This window comes from Accipiter gentilis, chromosome Z, assembly GCF_929443795.1.
Source record: "Accipiter gentilis chromosome Z, bAccGen1.1, whole genome shotgun sequence".
In the NCBI taxonomy this organism is placed as follows: domain Eukaryota; kingdom Metazoa; phylum Chordata; class Aves; order Accipitriformes; family Accipitridae; genus Astur; species Astur gentilis.
Genome location: NC_064919.1, coordinates 75,064,681 through 75,087,320, shown reverse-complemented (window position 1 = coordinate 75,087,320; position 22,640 = coordinate 75,064,681). Strand labels below are relative to the sequence as shown.

The 22,640-nt window shown below is 40.6% G+C and overlaps 1 protein-coding gene across 1 annotated transcript in view; it reads right to left on the bottom strand.

Moving 5' to 3' along the window:
* LOC126036562 (ran-binding protein 3-like) overlaps positions 1-22,640 on the bottom strand; it is a 32,845-nt gene that overhangs the window by 7,993 nt on the left and 2,212 nt on the right. The window contains exons 2-13 of the mRNA XM_049796502.1: positions 14,882-14,940; positions 14,575-14,611; positions 13,867-13,944; positions 12,707-12,781; positions 11,770-11,844; positions 10,993-11,117; positions 10,417-10,520; positions 5,213-5,297; positions 4,002-4,101; positions 2,742-2,872; positions 1,681-1,801; positions 936-1,078 (exon numbers count right to left, since the gene is read on the bottom strand). Of these exons, the coding sequence (XP_049652459.1) occupies positions 936-1,078; positions 1,681-1,801; positions 2,742-2,872; positions 4,002-4,101; positions 5,213-5,297; positions 10,417-10,520; positions 10,993-11,117; positions 11,770-11,844; positions 12,707-12,781; positions 13,867-13,944; positions 14,575-14,611; positions 14,882-14,940 (1,133 nt within the window). The remainder of the gene's footprint in view (positions 1-935; positions 1,079-1,680; positions 1,802-2,741; positions 2,873-4,001; positions 4,102-5,212; positions 5,298-10,416; positions 10,521-10,992; positions 11,118-11,769; positions 11,845-12,706; positions 12,782-13,866; positions 13,945-14,574; positions 14,612-14,881; positions 14,941-22,640) is intronic.

Here is a 22,640-nt window from a genome sequence, read left to right as displayed (position 1 = left end):
GTACCTTGGTTTCCTAATACATGTCTTTTTTTTGCTGTCCAGAAGTGCCACAACAGAATTTAAGGGATGTTTACATTTATATACACTAGAAAAACTGTGCAGCACATCTGGCAATCCAGAACATTTCTAATTCTCACAGGCAGACCAGCTGTCCAGCACAGCCATACATAAGTCAATAACTGTTTGGAAGTGACAGACTTACAGTGCTGGCATATAAGGTGCATAGTGCTTTGCTTGTGTATGACATGTGACACTTCCTGGAAGTGGCGAGTTATTTTTCTTGCCCAGGAGGCTGAACCCTTCCCAGAAAGGTCTACTGGGGAAACCGGAGACATCCTTAAACTCAGGTGGATGCTCTCACTTCTTAACCTAGGACATATGTGCTATTTATTTGCAAGTTAAGTCCACCATACTTCCATCCTCAACTTACCAGCCCTTGCTAGAGAAAACCTGGATTCCCAAGACTATTGTCTTACATAAGGTGACATTGCAAAATCTATGTTCTCCTCAACTGAGAAATGGAGGTCCTACACTGGATGGATTACTGCAAGCACTGTGTCGAGAACCATGGCAGAAAGCTGCTGCCTTGTACCAAAGTAATTTACGAATATCTACCTACCTGTGTAGAAAATAGTGTTGCTTCTGTAAGAAACAGCAGTTGCTGCATATGACTGGAATGATATCCATTCCATCAGTGGCAGGTGAACCACAGTCTGGAAATGTCTGCCCTAAGGCCATATCCCATCTTCACACCTTTTTTTTGAAATACCAAGGGATGGCACTTTCTAACTCATTTCATAATAAAAGCCATGTAACAGCTAAGCTAAACAGCCTGACAGAGCATCAAAGGCCATTTGCTAAAACCAAAGCCTCAGCAAGTCTTCACAGTCCTAGATGAAATGGGGATTTGGCTGGGGTTTTTCTCTCTTGCTTACCTGAATCAGAAATACTTGAACAGAGTGGTCCTCTTGGTCTCTTGCAGTGAAGCACAGGCTCTTTCTGTTTGCTCTTTTTATAACCATTTGATCCCAGAGTCGGGTGTTGAGAATCAGTCTCAGGCTGCCTTGATTTCGCATAACTAAAATAAGAAGGTTTATGTAAGGCATTGGAACCACCTTCGTTTTCACTGCAGCAGTCTTCTCTAGCACTTGTATACAACTAATATTTTCATGAGTTATTCTTTTTAATTAGGTCTAAAACCTGACATGATGAGATAACTATTTTTTAAAATACCAAAATATATTAGTTTCTTTCAATACATCTGGCGTACAAAGCAAATAATCTGCTGAAACTGTGCAATACAGTACAAAAAATGACAGCACAGTAACAACAACATTCTAGAAGTGACCTGAAACAGTCACTTGGAAAATCCTGGAAAAGCAGAACCAAAAGGGAGTAAACTGTCAGACTGGTGACTGAGCTAAAGATACACTGCAGCACAATTACACAGAACCCAACAACATATGCAAGCGTGAGTGTACAAACAGTGAAAAATGCCCAGTACCTCAGTTTGTAACACAGGTAACTTTATCAGGCAATGTTAAAAAGATGGCCAGCAACTTGACTTAAATAAAACTAGCTACTCAGTTTTAAATGTTCTGAAATAAACTTATGCTAGCCAGCAATAGTACAAGTTATTTAGTGTTTTGTGTATGTGTTACTTCGTTACTTAATTCTTACTTAGCCTTGACTGCAACATTCCACATTTATTGCTGGAAGTGTCATTAAGCCTCAGGGATCCTCTGCCTCTTTCAATCCAGGTTAAAGAAAGCTTGTTAAATACAAAAAGCTTGCAGTTGATCTGAAAGAGAAATACATAATGGAAATTGCCAGCCAATGTTAATATTACTGGTTCTAAAACTTTATGTTTTCAAACCTTTTGATACGGCTTTTAATACATCCATATGCATGTATAGAAAGATATATAGATCTATCACCATTATTACTTAAAATGAAATGGCTCCCAGATGTGTGCTAAACTTTCTGCTAGTTATGGAGGACATTCAGCATGAATCCCAGTTTACTTTTTCAATTACTTCATCTTCAGTAACTCTTCACCTGCAATACCCACTACCACAGCTGAATTTGTTGCAAATGTTCTACATCTTATTCCCTCACTCATTAGAAACATTATGCAGACCAGGATACCAGTAGTACCACTACTAGGAGAGTACCACTCCAAAGAGAGTAAAACTTTCATGTTCTGACAAGACAGAAGATTGAATCAATGATAAAATAATGCAACTTTCAATGTTAAGATTTTTAAAAACATATACATCATTGGTATTTTCTGAGAAAATAACATTTTGAAGATGAAGAATAGCAAGATACATCCTGGAGGGCCAGAAAGATAATTGATATTTTAGATGAACTATAAAACTAACTACTTTGACAACACATTGCTTTTTTCCAAACATAGTTTTGTCCAAAAAAAAATCATTACCCAAATCAGTTCAAATTTTGAAGTTTTAGTTACTGCTGGTACACTGTGTAGATGCTTATAAAATACAACTGTAGAACGCAGTTCTGAAGCAGCCACTTACTGAAAGGCACTATAAAATGAACAAATGTAATATGAAAAAGAAAATATCAGCCTATAGAAATAATGGGTTAGTAGAGTTATATCTTAAAGAAGTGAAAATTTAAAATATAAACTGAAGTTATTTTCAGATCTGTAATAGATCTAGATGATCTTCTCAACCACAAAACTGCTCACCATCAAGGCTTTATGAAATACATACCTGTAACACATTGTGTTCTGCTTCTTCTCCAGTTATAACGTCAACTTTATCTAACAGAATTTTCTCTACTGGCTTGCAAATAGAAGCAGCTGCTGATTCATTTAGTGTTGCATTCCTCAACAAAGCTGTTTCTGTAGGAGGCGGGGAAAAAAAAAAGGAAATCCTTTCTGTACGGGGAGTATTTTCAGAACAACAAAACTAGGACATAGGATGGCCTGCGACGTCAGTAAACCCTGTGGTATCTGATATTCTTTAGTGCTATTAACAAGTTTTTGGCCAAAGCAGTAAATACAAGAGAAAAAGGCTGGAATAATGCAAAATGTCTCACCTGTTCAGACTCATTTTGAATAGAACAGGGCTCTCTGCAGTTGCAGAGGTTTGCCCCAAGGGACAACTTGCAGAAACAAGCCCTAAATAATTAGAAGTTGATTTTCAAAATGAAACTTGCCTGTCATATTGCTGGGCAGATTAATAAATAATGAAAGACACACATCCTAGTATTCAGAATAGTAATACCTATACAATGAATACTTGACAGGAACACGAAAGGACAAGATTTGAAAGGAACATTGTTACAAAATTTTGTATTTTGCACGATCTAGATACGTTTTCCATAGGCTTTAATTTTTTATTTTTTTTACTTGTAAGAATCTTCATACAAAGCAAGAGGATCCAAGACATCCATTAGTAAAGAGGGCGCAAAATTTGGCAAGAGGGCTCAGGATATGGGCCTTCTTTGGATTCCCTCACAGCCTAGGTTTATGTGGCTTGCCTAGTAGAAAAGCTCACACCAAAGTCACAAACAAACCCCGAAATCTGTCTGTCTGGAAGTTTCAGTCCTCCAATTAGGATACAAATATGGCAAAGTAATTTATATGAACAGTCACAAAATACAAGCAGCAGACAGCTTAAAAAACGTAGTTCAAAAATGCGGTCCAAAAGGCATTCACAAAGTTCACCACATTTTTTTCAAGTAATAAAAAATAATAATCTGTAATAAATAATAATAATAATCCATAAAATCCATCCTTTCCTGAGTAACTTAGATCATTCATTCTGAAGTTAGTCCAGTTCAAATGTCATAAATCAAACTGTAGCTGCTTTCTGAACACAGATTTTTGGCACATGCTGCCAGTGTACTAGTGACTGGATAACTTGAGAATAGATGAAAATTATTGACCACCACTCATTTGACATCCTCTAAAATACAGTGAAACATAGTAACAAAGCTAACTGTACTTGTTTGCTAAGTACACTTACTTGTTTGTGGACTGACATGAAAAGGTTCTATGTACATGGATGTTATTTCTCCATTGTATGAATCAGCTCCATTACACGGCTGGGGATGCTTTTCAGGACTCTAGGAAAAAACAGGGGAAATAATAATTCCTATTTAAATAAAATGGCTATGTTACTTCATATCAGATACAACATCGAATCATTTAATGCATGCTAGGCTGAAGATTAGAAAATGGAGTATCTTCAGAGTAAAAACTGACCCAGATGATACAATTTCAGTCTCAAGTGGAAGTAACTTTATTGTCATAAAATCAGTATGTCTTTCTCCCACCAAGAAGAATGGCCTCTCTGTATGGATCCTGGACTAGGATTTAAATCCACTGAAGGACTTAGAGGTTTAAGTACCAGCTAATTTCCAGTTTAAGCACTTAAGCCCCAGAAGAATAGGTGAAAACTTTCAGACACCACAAACTTAACCTCAGAAGGATTAAGAATTTCCACGACCTTCAGTTTTTGCAGATAAAGTTCCTTAGGCATATCTAAATAAATGCTTCTGGCTCCTGACAATGCTCAGTGGCCCAACTCCTACCTCATACCTAAATCCTGGTCAGAAGTCATAACCCAGACCTATGGTTGCCAAGCTTTTTCACTGGCAGATACGCATACTGTTTTCATTCTACTTCTACTAGAAACTGAATTTCAATTCCCTTTTAAATGGTGCAGTCTTCAGCTTGGGAACCACCTTTTTGTCTGAGTTTCCTTCAGGACTTGATCCATTAAGCTATCTCACAGCACATACAACATAGTTGAACACGGACGCTATCTAGGATGGATGTTCAATTTTCCCCTCATACTAATTTCTCCCATCTCTTAACAGTTACAATGGAAATTATTAGAGCAGTATGGAGCACATTCTTTTATCTTGTATTTTAGCTGTCCCACTTTACATGGAATATAAAACCAAACTTTTTCGGGTTAAAAAATGAGCAAAAGAGAAGTGCGTACTAGTACAGGCTAGTAATTGGAGTACTTATCTAGGACGGGGAAGATAGAGATGCCTACCCCTTCTACAGCAAATATTAAGTTACTTTCTCCTCAACAGTCATTGGAATCATATTTTCTCACATCTTTAAAAGAACAGGATGACCTAAAAAGAATCAATCTCTGAAAAAAATTATACTCATGAGTACATTAACATTGATAAAAAGTCTGCCAGCATTTACTGATCTTACCAAAACTCTCTCAACCATGTTTTCTCCAAACACAAAATCAGAATTGCTGCTGTTTTGTACACTTTCATCTTCAAACAACTGACTTCTGTGGGAACAAAATAACATAACAATGTGACTTAGAACTCTTTAGAACTTTGTAAAGAATACAAATAAGTTCACGCATTTACTTTTCCACACCTTACATTAAAGACAAACAAAAAATGACTACTTAAGTAATCAGACAAAATCTTTTAAGAGAATCTGAGAATATTCTCTCTGTAACATTTCACTAAAGGAACGGAGTATCACACTGTATTTCATGAAGGTTACTGAGGATGTTCCTTAAAAGCGAAGAATAAGAAGCAAAACAACATGCCGCCTCCTCCTCAGGGAAGTGTCTTACTCCAGAAACTTTAATGCGTTACATTTCTTTCCCTGTTTCCTTTTGCTCCACCAAAAGACTACCAATGATTAACAATTATCCCTTCATGTTCCTACAGCTCTCACGCCCTTCAGAATAATGTCCTCCCCAATGCCTTACAGGCACTCCTCGGTCATCTACCTAATGTCTTGGAAAGGCAGAGAAGCAGTGTATTCTAATGCACACACTTTCAATTCACGTAAATACTGCAAAAATGTAAAGGCATGATAGCAGGTGGCTTATGAGAAGTTATAACTAAAACAAGAAGAAAGATCTTCTCTCCATTTTTCAATGACCTGTTCCATAGATATACTTAAAATAAGAAGTGAAGAAAACTAAATACTTGCAATCCTTTGGTACTGGCCCGCTATAGATTGGGGATACAGATTGAGGAGAAAATTTCATACAGTAGATACATCACTTTACATTTAGGATCTGGAATGTGACTGGTTCTGGCAGAAGATACATTAAAACAACACTTGTCCTTCTCCTCCTCTGTCCCTTCTTCCTTCTTAGTGTCTCAGGTTTTCCAGATAAAAAACATCATTTTTTTTTTGCATTGCCACCCTGAGTTTAACTACTCTCAGTTAGCCTCTTACCTCTCAGGTTTTAAGAGAAGGTAGCGAATGCATTTTTAAATAGTAACATACTCACAACTTGTAAAAAGTGTATTACTTGTGGATTACATTCAAGGATATTCTAATGTAAGTACAGCTGTGATTTGACCTGCTAATTACACAGCCACTTTAAATGTGACAGGATCCACTTTTTATAAAAGTCATTAGGAAGTCCTTGGAAACTTCGTGTGGAAGTTGTTCTTGCTGCTGGTTTGGGGCGGGGGGGGGGTGTTGTTTGTTTTGGGGTTTTTTTCACAAAAGGCTTATAGGTGGTTCATGCAGTGTGCCCAGGTGGCCAAGAGGGCCAACGGCATCCTGGCCTGTATCAGAAATAGTGTGGCCAGCAGGAGCAGGGAGGTGGTCGTTCCCCTGTACTGGGCACTGGTGAGGCCGCACCTCGAGTCCTGGGTTCAGTTTTGGGCCCCTCACTACGGGAAAGACATGGAGGTGCTGGAGCGTGTCCAGAGAAGGGCAACCAAGCTGGTGAGGGGCCTGGAGCACAAGTCCTGTGAGGAGCGGCTGAGGGAGCTGGGGCTGTTTAGCCTGGAGAAGAGGAGGCTGAGGGGAGACCTGATCGCTCTCTACAACTGCCTGAAGGGGTCTGCAGTGAGGTGGGTGCTGGTCTCTTCTATCAAATAACTAGTGATAGGACGAGAGGAAATGGCCTCAAGTTGCGGCAAGGGAGATTTAGATTGGATATTAGGAAAAATTTCCTTACTGAAAGAGTTGTCAGACATTGGAATAGGCTGCCCAGGGAAATGGTTGAGTCACCATCACTGGCGGTATTCAAAAATCGAGTAGATGGGGTACTTCAGGACATGGTGTAGTGGGCATGGTTGATGGTTGGACTCGATGATCTTGAAGGTCTTTTCCAACCTAAATGATTCTATGATTCTATGCGTTCTGTAGAGCTTAATCACTGCATCTCTTGCTGGCCACAAGGCAAAACCATCCAAGTTCTAGTCTCTTCCTCTTCCAGAAGGATGACTTGGCAGGAAGACAATCTGATGTTCTGTCACAAACTGCATACTTCAGCACCACTTATCTGCTCTTCCAGATCATTCATCACCCTTGGGAGGGCTTAACAGCACCTATGTCGTGCAGAGGATATTCCTGTTAAGAAGCTGGGTTTGTTGCCAGAACTTTGGCGGTTGCCTCTAAAACTTAGTTTCTGTGTTCACAAATACAGTGTGCTTGAAATCTCTTCACACAGGATGAAGGAATTCCCAAGGACAAGCTATCTCCATTTTACACTTGAAGAACAAAATATTCCTTAACATTCTCATGCTCGATGTGTTGCTAAGACTAAGAGCAAATAAGAAAAAGAAATCAGAAAATCCATCCCTTTTCAGCCTTGAAGCCTTCCATATGTGTTTTGGGCCATGAACAGGGAATCTAAAGTGTGTTTAAACTAATGAGTTTCTAATCCTTAAGAAAACTGCCCACTAAAATTGACTGAATTGTGATCAGTTTGCATCCCGAAATTTTGTCGGCTGCTTCTAGGCTGCTCCGGTAGCAACTTGGGAAGGATAGCAGTCTGGAAGAGTAAAAAAACCTGAAAGTAGAGGTTTGTCTCAAAAGAAATAATGTGGGAAATGGATTTTGATTATTTTTGGAAATGTAAGGAAGAAGTAACTGGTGCAGGATCTTTCTTCTTCCGGACAGTTAATTGGAAGTGCCAGCCTTAAAGCTGTATTAAAACTTCAATACCCTTATGTTGCTGCAGGGCAAGAACAAAGTGTGCCCGGGATGACATTGCCATGGAGATTCAAAACAGAGGCACTGAATTCAGGGAATGAACACTAACAAGGGAGAACAGGAGAAGGAGAAATGTGGATAAGATACTGGAAAGGGACTACGGAAAGGGAGTAGATCCAGGTACTGTCCTCAGAGTGTCCAGAAGGGTCTGAGTAGCTGCCAGTTCCAGTGCCGGCCTTAAACCCTGTCAGTTTTCCAAGCAAATCCTTGTGCAGAGCTGAATACATGACCAGAAGCCTGAGCTTTCCCAGCATTACATTTCTGTCACTTACGACACAATCTTCTCTCCAAGTTTTTAAGCCGACTTAAGAAACTGCAAATTTCTTCTTCTCAGTTCATTACTACAGCCCGTTCAGGAAACGGAACCATTGGTGGTTTCCTGGGACGTGGACAGCTGCAGCAACTGCAGAGGGCTAACAAACCATTTTCATTCATCTCTCTACAGAATCATGTCACATAGAGAAGAGGTGGAAGAGGAGGGAAAGCAAGAGGGACGTTTGCAGGCAGCAGCAATCCCTGCTGTTGAGTGTGTCTGCATTTTATTTTGTAAATAAACACTAGCTACATCTCGACTGATAATTAAAAACAAACTCAGAAAATTCTTTACTTAGCAATGAGCAGGTCTGGCTGCAATGTTTACTACTGTTTAGCATGTATACGGAGTTTATAATAAAGTTGTTTGTTTGAATACTTGTTGTCAAGCTATCTATGAGAAAACAGCTATGCCCAAAAGACTCTACTGAAGTATTTTAAAGCATCAGTCACTTAATACACATCGGAAGAATGGCACTTACACCCCCTGCAATCTCAGAAGAGCAGTAAGCACCTGGTTGTATTTAAATTAGTTTTCAACTTGTCAAATAAACCAACATTTACCACAACTGCGATATGCAGAATTAATGAGGCATGAATACCCCAAAGAGATTAGCAATTTCCTTTTTAAAAAAGAAAAGGAAAAGAAATACCATAAGCACTTTTAAGTCTTGTAACTTGTCAGCACTCAAACACTGCATTGCATTTCTGTGTCCATCTACTTCACAAAAGAAAGCCACTCACCTATCTTTTCCGAGATATTGTGCAGCTGACAGAAAGTAAATAGATTTGAGTAGCGATAGCAACTGATTTTGAAGTCAGTACCACCTTCCCTTTAGCTTTTCTGGTATATGCATTGCCATCATTTTGAATCTGCTAAAATTCCAGCATGCTCTGTTGGCTCCATGTTGTTCTCACAGGGCACCATCACTGTGATAGACAGCATTAACTGTGATAGACAAGGACAGGCTGGCTCTTCCAAAATCACAGTGAGCATCTGCCCTCTAATTATGCTCTTCTTGTTGACAAAGACTAAGAATCTAAGTTCTCTGTGCACCTAAACACTCCTTACTTCCTCAGAACCCCAGCACTGTGCATCCCAAACGTTGTGTGCAGGAAGCTTTATCTGTGGCCCATCCAGCCCTGAAGGAGACTGGACTGGACTCCTTTGCAGTTAAGACGTTCTCTGCCCTCTTTGGGTGGGAGGGGGAAAGGAGGCAACATCCCAGATGTGCTATCTGTGGCCCTAGCCATTTTAAAATGTCATTCTCTCATCACAACTGATCTCAGGCGTATTCCTGATGCTCACAACTTCCAGGCAAACAACCCTCATCAACCATCAGCAAGCAGTATTAATACCTACAAGATAACCTGCTGGCTAACCACAGACCTAACATTCTCATGAGCCAGTCTCCAGAGAGAGGCAATAGCCCGCTTCTGCACCGGTATGAGCTCTTTCAGTCAGAGGCAAGGGGCAACGTCCTAGCCCAAGCAAGTCAGCTTCCTCATGCAGACATTCAAGCCTGTTCTGGTCAACCCATGTCTGCACAAAGATGCCACCCTACCACAATCATCACAGCCAGCTGTTCATCCCAGAAACTCTGGCGTGTGCACGGAAGTAGAAGATCAGTTGCAGCACTGACCTTGTCTTCCAGATCAGTCCTGTATGGTCGTCTTCATGTCTTCTGTGTCCAAGATGCTCACATATTTTTGTAATTGCTGAGTTTCTCTGCATCTGTTTATGAGATGCAGCAGCCATGCAATCAGAATAGAGCTCTCCAAAGGGACACAAAGATGACTGTAAACATTCAAAACTGGGACATATTTTGAACTGCCAAAGCTGCATGACATGGCAAACCAAAATAGTTTCTGGCTTGGGGGTTGCTAATGAGAAACAATCTGTCCCACAGAGATTAATTTCCAGCAGGAGTCCATTTCTTGTGGTGTACGGAGCTCAAGTCAGTACCCACAAATTCTGGCACTACACACAAACACCACTGAGCATTGTGTGGGTGTAGATACCACGGGCTTAGTACCATGTTAGACATGTAGGACAAAAGGGCGTGCCATAGGCCAAGTGACAAAATGGTGCAGGAATACAATAAAGAAAAACTTACTGTGTTGTTTTAGAGGTAGAAAGATTCATGGTAGTAGATGACCTCACTGCTGTCTTGGAACTCACTGAATTCTCAGCTGAGGAATAAGACCTGTCTTCAGATAGCTAGGAATGGTAAAACCCGATGAATTAATTAGACCAAGCTTATTTTCTGCTATAAACAGGTCTGCTAGAAGTCCAGAGTCACCGAGGCGTATATATATATATATATATATATATATGCGGTAGTTGGCTGAGCTTCCTCCAGCTGTGTACTAAGCCAGTGCCCTTAATCAAAATGCTAAAATGTTGCTTTCTAAATAAACAAAATCCAAAAAATTCCCAAAGCTGGTTTGCCCACAGAACCCTGATATCTGAAAGCTGAGACAGCCTGCAGAGAAGAGATGTGTTTTCAAACACAGCCAGCACGAGCTTAACAGTTCACACCATGTCAGAGATCCATCGATTCCACTGAAACTGAGAGGGGAACTTTCTTGAAAATCAGGCAGTGGAATAATTAACTGCTTTAAGACAGCACTGGGTTTTTGTATTTGAGCTGCAAACATACATTAGCCAGTAAAACTACTTTTCTTTTTACCTGAACATATGCTTCTTTCTTAGTCACTGGAGATACTACAGGATTTTCAGGACAGGCCAGGGCTTGTGGGGGTTGTAAAATGGCAGGTCTAATGACATTCCGCAATTGACTTTGTGACAAGGATCCTTGCAAAATACAAAGACAAAATATTTAAACAGAGACTTTTTCTTCCCATCTAATTCATACCTATGTGTCTTGCCTCCTTCAACTGAAAGCTTCAAAGCATATTTAAATAGCATTTATTGTTTACTTGCTACACATTCTGAAATTTTGTAATCCATTCTAAAATGCACAACTCTGTAGTGACACCAACCCCATGATCCTACCAGAATTAAAAGATAATGTGTTAAATAAAAAAAAATAGTTGTTTAGATGTATAAAATATATTTGTATTTATGTATTTAAATACGTGTTTATATTTATACTTATATTTACTGCTTTGTGTTAGATCTGTCTTCTGCTATTTCAAATTTAATCCTGCACCTGCAGACGCCAAGACGGTTCTTCACTACCCTCTCCAGGAGCAGAGTTATTCAGTTAGGAATGTGGAATTTCACTATTCAAGGTTATATTCAGTCCACTCAGGAATTGAGTAGTCAGAGCAGCGGCTCAGAACAGAGCTCACAGGATATTTACACTGTCAAACAAATAACTTATGTCACAAAGATTCTTAGCCTATCACTCAGCATAGAGAAGAGTTGTCATTTTTATGTCTTCTTGGTCTGTTAAGAATGCCTTTGTGGAAGTACAGTGAATAAATATTGCATTGACAGTTACCTTCTTTTGTACTTCTGATCAAGTCAGGGTTTCTTTGAAGAAGAGCTGAGGTCATGAATATGTTATTCTTCTTTACTACAGAACAAGGAATTTAAACTTTAATAGTGAGTAGTAACAAATTTGAATTATTAATTCACATCTCTGTAACCCCTTCCTATTTTGGTAGTACATGAGCAATATTCAAACCTATTAATCTAAACAAGATCTCTGAGATAACTGTTACTGTCTCCATTTTACAGGTGGGTAGACTTAGGCACAGAAAGCACCATGGCTTTTCTGGCTATGTCAGAGACAGAAATCTTTGGATACTAATGGATGTTTTAAATTCATAAAATCCTTCGACAGCTTTGAAAACCAGGTGCTGCTGGTTTGCAAAAGCTATTGAAATGGCAATGCTATCTGGTTCAGTCTTAGGCATTTTTAAGATAAGTAAATGACGCCCAAGAACATGGGAATAAATAAATGTGCCCTGCCCTGTTCTGCTAAAAAGGCTTTCATAACTTACTATAATGATGGTGGTGCACGACTGATGCTTTCACCATTTTAATCAAGATAGCAAACACCAGCCAGAAAGTGATGGCAACCATGTACCACATCCTGTAAAATGACACAAGATAAGCACAACTTTTTCATTGCAAAAAGGGCACGGTGTGCTGCTAAAACAATCTTGTGTCCTCTTAAGATTGTTTAGAAATCCTTTATGCCAATGCCTGCCAAGGACCTGTAAAACATTTGGGAAACACATAAAACATTTCTTCTATTGAACTGCCAGTCCTCCTCCTAAAACATTCCTTTCTTCTGTCCAAATACCAGACTAGTCCAATGCACCCCAGCTCTGTCCTGCAGAAAAAGCATTTCTGTACACCTTTTTATTTTAGCTAATACCTGCTTTTCTACATAAATGTTTATTGGTTTTGTTTGGGGTTTTTTCAGTTACCTGGCTGGGAGGGAGGGAAAGTAGGAAGGATGGTAAAGGAAGATGATCTCCCTCTTTTCTGAGCGACAGTTGTATCTGAAAGGATAAAAGACTCAAATTATCATTTGCTCGGAGGAAAAAAAGAAGATTAATTTTAAGGTTAGCCAATTTGATGTCATGCCTTCATTGGCAGTAGAATAAATTATTACCTGCTAACTACCAGCTTTCTGAAGTACACTGTTAGGTTATGCCTGTGCTGCTGAATCAGAGAGGTCTCTGAGGCCAAGCAGCACAGCCTGGCTTAGGCACGCTACTTACAGCTAGTCCACTCTGTAACAGCTCTGTCTTGGAGACTGCTAGTTTGGGAGGTTCAAAACAGAAGCAGAGAGTTAGCTATCAATTAAGCAGTGTGGACAATCAAGAGGTCAATCACTCAAGCTTCCTCCTATACCCCGCTTTGTTTTTTGGTATAGGCATACTCTAACATTTCTACCATATCTATGATTTTTTGTGTATGATCTCAGTATAATTTTCAGAGTAAACCAAACTTAGGTTCTCTTAAAGCCTCATAGCTACATTCAGGTATGTCACAGGACTACATAAAACAAAATACAGTGTACACATATGAATGCCTGAATTCAGAAATAACTTTCTGGTCCCATCTGTATGTTAAATAAACGCTGTAAAAACCAGATCAGCCCTTCTGCAGAGGCGCCTCAGTGACTTGTGTGCATTTCCCATGGAAGCACTACATAGTCCTTAAAGAGCCTTCCAGGTGAGCTGTTGGCTGAATGAAAGGAGGGGCCCTTCTGGAAACTGCTTTACATTTTCAGGGATTGCCCAAGGAACACTGATCTCTTCCACAAACCGGGGAATCTCATTCCTTTCCAGCCCTCCTCCTCCCTTGACTGTGTGAGCAATTCAAGGAAACAATATGAAATGTACAAGTTTTTCACTACTTTATGTTGTATTATGTTAGTACGGAAAATGAATATATTTTTACTTAAAAAGGGATTTATTGGAAATTACCAGCAAGTTTATATCAATGTTTAAGTTTTCATGACTTGCAGCATTTCTACAGTGCAGAAGCTTTTCTTAGACAGTAAAATTCCTTCTCTTCTTTACCAGATGAGAATACAGAACTATAGTAATTAAAACATGACTGTAGCTAAACATCATACCTGTGTTAGACTGAGAGTCAGACTTCCGCAAAGTAAAAGATGATGATCTTGCACGCTTTCTGGAACAACTAATGAAATCTAGAGAAAAGTACATATAACGTTCTGCAGGGACAGACTGGCAGGAGATTTCAGCACAATGTTATGATACGAAATTAAAACCTGAACACAATGAATTCTAGGAATGACTTACATGAACAGCTTTAAGGCAGTACCTAAGAGCACGAGGGCTTTGGAATCTCAGTCAACACCTGGCACAAAGGCCTAGGGAGTCTTCTTTATTTCCACTAGGTTCAGGGAACTTAAATCAAGGACTTAGAATCAGTTCATAGCCCACAGGCTCAGAAGACATTAAGCATATTAACTTACATGATAATGTAGCCTAAACAAATAGAAAAGGGCAAATAGGAACCCATACAGCTGATGAACATACTTGGCCACTTTTCAGGGCTTCTGGATTTTGACTTTCTGGTAAACATGAGAGGTAAGATGGAAGAATTCTTGAGGTAAGACAGGGACATATATATTAGGACATGGCAGGTGACTCTACAACCCACATAGCCTTAGTCTACTAACAGCAATTTGTCCCTGCTCAAGCGATCTGTCCCTGCTCATACAAAGTAAGGGTCCGAACACTATATTCACAGGCAACAGTCAGACCTAAGAATAACCCAGGGCATTATTATACTGTTTCAATGAGGTGGTTATTACCATTGTCAGCTTTGCAAACCAGGTCTTCTGCAGGCCGCTGGAAAAAAAAATACAAGCATGGGAAGGTCAAGGAGAACAGAACAGCCATTTTCTAGACCAGGACACAAAGTATATCAATCCAGCACACATGCATTGAAAGCAGTCTTGTTTCTAGTTTCTACTCTTCCCTGTTCTGAGACCATTTATTACAAGTCTTAACCTGGGCTAAAATCTTTTATTACTGCTAGGATTGCTGTCTACAGAATTCTCATTTCTCAGCATTTTTTCTCAATTAGGGGGGAAAAAAAAAAAAAAAAAAGCTTTTTACCTTCAAAGGACGGTCCTTCTTTTCAAAAACAAATGTTGGCTGGGCAAGCACTGATCTCTCTGGAAAAGGGAAGAGTAATAACATGTCATAACAGTTCTGTAATAGCACTTCTCAACCAGTTCGCAAAGTGCTGTACAGTAACAAACAGGACTTTATCCTTTTGTAACAAAGGAAGAAAATATAGAGCTGCAATGATGTACAGCACGGTCCAGAAATAAAAATAAAGATGAGTCCTCAAATTCCAGTGTGAGTTTTGCCTCACTACATGCCACAGGATTTGGCCTCATACTATTTCGCACTTCTTTTAGTTAAAAAGAACAAAAAAGTACTTTTAGCCTTTACAAACAACATCTGCCATCCCTTAAGCACAAGGGTAAACTGCAGCTTTTGCTCTCAGAAAACTGCAAGGACATGACATGCAAAATGATCCCAAAAGGAAAGCAAGGAAAGGTGTTACATTGGCCTCTCAGCTACATGCACACGCTTGCCATTCTTTAGGCTTCATGTAAGTGAATGCCTAGTGTCAGTTTTAATGTGTGAGTATGACATATAAACATCAAGTTCTATAGAGCAAATTCCGCTCTCGGGCGTACCTCTGCATTTCTTAGGTATGACTGAAAACAACTTTGGATCCATGTCTTGGGGTTTTTTTCTATGAAACATATTTCAGCATACAGTTGCCTCACATCAAATTTTATGTTGATTTAGGGTTCACTGCTTCTACATCTTACATGACTTCTTTGGGCTACTTACTTTGAAAGAATGAGACCTTCACAGCCTCTGCAACTCGAATGGGCTAACTTCGGTTGTCAGTGTGAAAGCAGAAGTTGTTTTCAGCAATACCACCAATTAATGACACATTTATTATGCCAATAAATGGCACAATTAATGAGCAAAGCAGCAGACACAAATAGATTTTTTTAGACCACCACATACAGGATTGACCTCATGCTAGCTTGAGCTGTCTGTAACGTGTAGTCAATAGAAACAATCAGCTTCTGAGCACGAGCATCTTTTAGCTGTGTACGTTGAGAGATGAACGAATGAAGAAGAATGAAATGCATGTATTTCTCTCTATGGGTGATAAGGACAGGCTAGGGTGACTACTGAGCTAAATATGACTGGCCTTTGGCCAGAGAAATCCCACACTTGATATCTTGTTAACTGACGGCTGACAGAATATTTATCATGTACACACCATCTTTTTCCTCTGTTTTATAGTAGAATATTTACCTGTTCGACAAAAACGTCGGTGGGAAAATACACGGAGTGACGTTTTTATCTTGGCTGCCACATCCATCTGTGAGCAAACCACTCCAGCATTGGTATCAATCGCTTAAAGGTTTAATAAAGCAAGTATCAACCTGTCATGGAGGTTTTAAAATTACTGTATAAATATATATATTCAACAATCAAGAAAAAAGGAAACATTTTTAAAATAAATGTGTGTATGTAACCTGGGGCAAGAAGCATGAACCTGTTACTCAAATCCAGTGATATACAGACACAGCAGTAAAAACTAATACAGTTTTGCTGTTGTTGAGGTTCATTTTGCATTTATTTGGGCATTATGTGTGCACAAATGACTGATTTTAGCAAACCTGGCATGCTTTGCAATGCAGATCTTCTTTGTCCTTAATAGAGAAAGCAGAAAAAAGTTCATATTGTTCAACTCCAAAAAAGGTAACTCTCTGTGACTGAAAGTTGAAGAAAATTTCCATAATCTGGTTGCAGCTGGGGGACCATAGCATCGCATGAGATGGGGTAATTCCATTTCTACTCACTAGAGGGGAGTGGCACACATAAACTATAGTATTTCACCGAAACGTGTTTTATTCAGTATAACAGCCTTTTTTCCGGTCTCCTTAAAAACAAAACAAAACAAAACAAACAAACAAAAAAGTCTTGTATTCTATTGAATAAAGGAAAAATACAAAAAAGTATGACTACAGAACCCTCCATATTCTCCACAGTACCTACCTCTCAAAGCTCAGAAGCTAGCACTATTTCTAAAAGTAGATTTACTGCTCCAAAGCATGGAGTTAGCAAAGAGTGAATTGCTGTGAAAAGGGAACTGCCCTTCTACCACAGAGTGAACTTTTGCTGGAGCTAAAAGGCTGCAGGGAGTTTGAAGGAATTAGGAAAGCTCACTACAATTTAAACAACAACAGAATTCCTGTAATAGTTTCAAAAAACCCAGAAGCTCCTCTAGAAAAACTGGTAACTGGTTGATCACCAACAGCAACATGTGAAGCTAGGGTATAATGGTAGCTCTTACAGAGAAATATTCCTATTTTGATATTGCGCTAGATACAAAAGACGTACCACATCGACCGCTTTTGAGCGCAAGGGGAAACTTTCCTTCCGTCTGCAGACGTAGTCAGAGGCTGCTGACGCTGCCACGGTTATTTATCGTTTTTGCGGTTCTGTATTGCTTCTACCCAGACGAAGAAAACCTTTTTTGTAATTCCTGAGCAGCATTCCCTGTAGCTCATCCGTAAGACCTTCACTCCTCAATCGGGCCACCCACAGGACGACCTTCCCAGGCGTGTTCGCGTTAACTATGCATGTGTCCTATAACTATGGATGGATCCTATGCCTCGACTCCCCCCTACGTTCTAAACCTCCCAGGCACGCAGGCCCGAGACACCTGCAGCCGGCGGCCACCGAGGCGGCGAGGCGGGATTACCCGCGGCCCTCGGACGAGGCCGGCCACCAAGGAGCGGCCACCGCCGTGCCAGCGCGCTGGTTTTAACCCCGGGAGGCAACTCCGCCGTCCTCGCCTTCCTTTTCCCGCTCCGAGGCCGCCGCCGCCGACAGGCCGCACGGCCGCCTGCGGGCAGCAGGAGAGGCGCCTCCGCACCCCCCTCCCGCGGCGGCGGCGGCGGCGGCGGCCCCGGCGACCCCGGCGGCCCCGGCGAGGGGGAACGGGGCGGCATGGAGCCGCCCGCCTCTCCTCCTCCTCCTCCTCCTCCTCCTCCTCCTCACCCTCACCGGCGGGACACGGGCGGGCACAGGCTGGCTAGCGCCCGGTTGAGACTGGGCCGCTCCAGTCCCCAGCAGCTCGGTACTTGTGGGTGAGAGGGGCTGTTGGAAAAACGACCAGAAAAACCTGCCAAGTGGGCTGGCCGCCCCTGGCTGCAGAGGCTGGACTCGCCCGCCAGCCTCAGCCAAGAGTCCGGGCACAGGAGCCGTCTGTCAGCCATCACCAGGACCCGTCTGTCTGTCTGTCCGCCCGTCAGTAACCACCACGGGTGGGGCTCTCTGTCCCTCACGAGCGTTCCCCTGACGCCGCTGAACTCGAAGGGTCCTGGCCTCACATTTGGAGACACATCAGAAGCGCCGGGTTCCCTTGTTTGAGACCTCGCCTGCACGGCCTCCCTGCCTCCGGCCTCGCGCCCCGGGCAGAAGCACCACCAAACGTGCTCCGACCTCCGCGCCGCGCCGCGAACGGCACCCGCCGCTCAGGCCTGCTGCCTGCGCCGCTTGGCTCGGATCGGACCGGATCGGATCGGATCGGCTTGGCTCGGATCGGATCAGATCGGCTCGGCTCGCCTCGGCTCGGATCAGCTCAGCACGGCTCGGCCCGCGTGGGCTCTGCCGCCCTGCTCGGCGCTCTGCCTCGCGCGGTACGTGCAAGGCAACCGGCAAGTGATGGTATGCCCCGACGGAGACTGCATTTACCGAGTTCCGTTTGAAAGAAAATTGCAGAGGTGCATTTGGGGAAAAGTGATCGCTGGCTGCCGCCCAAGCCCGGGAAGCACTGGTCAGAATGACATGCAAGAAAGGCTGTAAAATTGCTTTCACCAACTTGGCTCGCGTCCCAAAAGCCAGCATTGTCCATGAGGTGTGGGGGTCCTTCAGCCTTTGCTGCGACACACCACCCTTCACTTTTACTGCTATTGCTTCTCCTAAAGCTGTAGAAACTTCACAAAACGTATATGTTAAAGAATAAGCGGGACGCTGATGGTTTTGAAAATTTTAGAGTTCTTGTTGTTATTGCTCCGTCTTGCCCAGAGGACGATCCTGTGAGGGCTAAGGGCCCAGTGGAGAAAAGATGAGCCCAAATCTCTCTCCAATCTTCAGGCAGTCGTATGCCTGAAGCTATATGTCAAGAGTGGCTGACAGTGCAAAGCAAAACAAACTCAAACCTTTAAGAGGATAAGACAGGAATTTGTGACCTCAATAAAAGTTTTTTGCTTCTGACTTTTAAACAGTTAATTTTGACATTTTCAGAGTCAAAAGAAAATCAATTCTGTTGCATCTTCACCACCACCAAACTTGCCAGAAGTCAGAAAGCATCTTAACTCATATTCATGGCAAATACTTTCACATTTTCCTATCGAAAAATAGGGCTAGGAACCCACAACTATAAAACATAACAGTAGAAGGTTTCACATCACTCGGGATGGCTGACTCCAATGAGAGGCTGTGAGGGCCCATCAAACCTAAAAATCAAACCGATTTTCATACGCATTAAAGTGCCAAAATGCAGGCATCGGTGTTTGACGGCAATTACGGTTCTTACACATCAATCCTATTTTCCTCTTCCAGTCTTAGCAACGTATACTATTACAGAAAGGAAGTACAGAAACTCATTTTCTCATTCAAATTTGCGTTCTGTTCAAATCAATTTCATTGATTAGTGATCCCTTTGAGCTCATTACAAAACTGAGTAACTATTTAAGCAATTGGGCTTTCTGTGGTGTCAGAGGTATGCAACTTCACCTGGATTTTCAAATTCTTGCTCAGTGACTGGACAATACCTTCTTCAGGGACTAGCCAGTCAGCGTTGAAGCAAGCTGTAACTACTTTTCCAGTAAATTAACCTAGTACCTTACCAAATGTAAGGTTATACACTTTACATGGTGTTCTGCTTTTCTACTTTGTATTAAAGTTTTTAACTAGGGTCCACTGAAAGTCATACGAAAAACTGTAATTTAAATATTTCACCACAGAGCTGGCAGTAGGCATTTTTTATTCTATTTGTCAATTGAGTGCCACTGACGAGTTAGGGGGCAGGATTCTCATGTCTCTGTTGTTTCTTTCAACAGTTTCATCCAGAGAATTTCCATAAAGGCCTAATGCCAATCCAATGGATTTTGCCTGAGCTTCTACTTTTCCCACAACTTTATATATTATTTGTATAGCTCTTTACTACCAATCCTGCAATCAGGTATTTCAGATTGGCTTACCTACAAAACTGAATCCTTCACACTAAACCTGAAAAAAACCCCACCTGGTAGTTCATAACTGCCAACAAAGATCTAACACTGATAACAAAAGCTGACTTGTAAAAAATGACGTTTTTGTCATAATTCCTTAAATTAAAGTAACAACTTGAACCTCTTTGGGTTTGTAGCAATCCCATTTGCACCTCATAGGAAAACTTTTAATTCTGAAACAGAAACTACAATTTTCTACTTTTACACGGTAAAAAAAATTAAAAAAAAAAAAAAAAGGAAAGAAAGAAAATACCTTCTTAATCAAAGATCATTTTCTCAAATAGAATAAGATGCTGGAAAATTATATCATCTCCAAGCAATGTCACTGACTTACAAAACCTTTAACTGCATCTAGCTTTCCCTCACAACATCCTAGTAAGTGTTACACAACACAAAAACTACTACATGAAATTTTATAATCAGATTATAATTTTATCCTGTCAAAAGATAAGGCTACGACATAGTATTAGCAGTTTCTGCACTCTAATACCCTATAGCATGAATTTTACTAGCTTTGTATATTACTGCTATAATTTGCAAAAATAAAAGCAGAACACTACTGCATTTTTATGTTACTGCTTAGATTGATGGTTGCCAAGTCACAGAACTCACACCAAATGAAATTAAGAAATAACAACAAATTCTTGCACATAACATTGCCGTTTTGTTTGTTTTGCATTCAACAGGAACACGTAATTGCGGAAGATGTTAAGAAGAAAAGTAGGTTTACTGTGACTTTAGTTCCAACATCCCCGGAGGTAGTTTCACAATACTAAAATACTAAGGAAAAAAAACCAAGGGAGAGTGTTGCCTCTGCTATTTATGAATATATATGCTGTTTACAGCTATTACTTGAAAAAAACACTAAGACAAAATATTGTGCCTCGTATTTTGTGGTAAGTGAAGAAGGCAACAATGGACTAGCATGTAAGTGGAAGACATGGATCCAGAAATTTGTATCGTCACGTTAAAAAAAAAAAAAAAAGGAATTATCTTGACTATGCTAGCTGATGATCTGTCCCTTAACATGTTGTCTCAAGGAGCATCAGAGATAAACTATGTACTAATATGACCAATTTCTGTTCAATATGCTGCAAAACCACAGAAAACTACTTATACACAAGATAAACTGCAATAACAGGCAGAAGAGAAATACATACAGTGAAAATATGCAGTAGGATAAATTAACAGAATACTTTGCTATCCAAGCTCAGGCTCACGGTTAAATATTGTGTCTGGGTTTTGATACAAAAAAGACATCTGTCAGTATTTCCAGAGATGCCCCATTTTCATCTAAAAAGAGGTGAAAAAATAGTAAAAACCTTCTGGCTAAGAACAGGATTTGCCAAACCTGCAGTAGAACCGCGGTTTCTGTTTCCTAAATACTGAACATCGCAACATAAAATAGAGTCAGTTCACAGCCAAGCGAGAGTGCGGCAAGGCTGCCAGCCAACTTCTCGGGTCCCTCAGTGACCTCGCTACGTAAGCCAGGCTTTCCTCTGCCAAAACTTAAATAATGAAGGTGACATAAGGCAAAATGGGGATGTCCTAGAGCCGTACTTTAGGCACCCAACTTAATAAAATTGGCCAACTTTAAGAGATACAGAAAAAGCTTTTTAAAAATTTTGAATTGCTGACCCCGAGTAACAGGTCTGTTTGTGGAAGCGCTGAGCAGTTGAGAACTCAGGTGGAATTCACATGCATGACTGGCTGCTCAGCACCTTTGGAAAATCAGGTCACTTATTTAAGGCTCTAAATATGGACCTGGAAAGCTACTTTCAGGTTCTCGTTTATTACCCTTCACACTTTTGATTTCTGCTTATGAAGCATATTCAGTACTTTCTAGGACAACTCCATTAAAAATTAGTATCAGTTCTAATGCCAAGATGGCAGGATTTTCCAAGCAAACTTACGGTTCGGGGTTTTGGGGTTTTTTGCGAAGACACTGTGAAATAAGCTTGATTAATTAATTTGCATGTAAATCCAGTATACGTACATGGTAGGTTTTGTAAATCAATAACCACTAAAAACAAAATGGGAAAATAAACAGAGTCATAAATCAAATTAAATTCTAATCTGGTCAAATCTTCAATGCTAATCAGAAGAGTTCTCCATACGCAGAGACGCATGTTGCTATACAGGCCACAAATTTTTAAGTTCAGTATCTTAGTCATATTTCCAGGCTTGTAAGCTAATTGAATTTTTTTCTTTTAGAATACTCTTCTATTGAAGAGTGTCACTGGATCAATAAATTTGCAACAAGTTCTCATGAATCCTGATTTTCCAAAAATGTTCAATAGAAATTGTTCTGAATAATTGGTCCCAAACCACGCGGAACTGTTTTATGAGAAGAAATAGTTTCAGCATTATTAAAATAAAGTCCTTCAAACATATTGAGATGAAATTTTGGACAAAGCCTTTCATTTTCTGAAAAACAACATTCTTGAGAATTTTCTTTCTAGAGAACTCAAACCTACACAACAGACATTTGGCCACCTGGCTGTGATTGCTACAGAAGTGACTGTACTTCAGTG